Genomic DNA, 496 nt, shown 5'->3' with positions numbered 1-496 from the left:
ACACACACACACACACACCTGTACCCACTCCCTCTCCAGCAGGGTCAGGAAACCCTCCAGCGTGCGGCAGCGTGGGTCCATGATGAGCTGAGCCAAAGTGCTGACCAGCAGAGTGGAGTCTGTTCCCTCTGAACCATGGACCAGCGCTGATCGGCCGTCCCTGCACGGACGAAAAAGTCAGTGACTTTTTTGATATTTCAATAAACAAGCAGATCATCAGGTGTACCTAACCAAATGGCCAGCAGGGTGTGTCTTTTCCTTCAGTTTGACCGTACCTCTCCACACACTCTGCCAGCAGACCAGCAGTTGACAGAGCGGTCTGGACATGAGACAGCCACCTGGAGTTCTCCAGCTTACTGAGCCAGCGGTCCATATTGTGGGACTCGTCACTACAGGCCTCCACCAGTTTAACCAGACTCTCCTGGAGGACTTTACCTCTGTTTGGAGACAAAAACATTTTTAAAAAATGAATCTCGCATCAAGGCCTAAGGCAGGG

At 52.2% G+C, this 496-nt stretch overlaps 1 protein-coding gene across 1 annotated transcript; it reads right to left on the bottom strand.

Moving 5' to 3' along the window:
- Positions 1–12: 12 nt before the first annotated feature.
- On the bottom strand, positions 13–466 carry LOC107988252 (myotubularin-related protein 9-like; the record flags this gene model as incomplete). The annotated part of the gene is made up of 2 exons (XM_017031142.2): positions 276–466; positions 13–160 (listed from the first exon to the last, which is right to left on the bottom strand). Coding segments are annotated over exons 1-2 (330 nt in total), but the record flags the coding sequence as incomplete, so codon positions are not given.
- Between the last annotated feature and the right edge of the window lie 30 nt (positions 467–496).

Source organism: Cynoglossus semilaevis, unplaced genomic scaffold (assembly GCF_000523025.1).
Source record: "Cynoglossus semilaevis isolate Cse_v1.0 unplaced genomic scaffold, Cse_v1.0 C18813091, whole genome shotgun sequence".
In the NCBI taxonomy this organism is placed as follows: domain Eukaryota; kingdom Metazoa; phylum Chordata; class Actinopteri; order Pleuronectiformes; family Cynoglossidae; genus Cynoglossus; species Cynoglossus semilaevis.
This window is presented reverse-complemented; position numbering and strand designations above follow the sequence as displayed.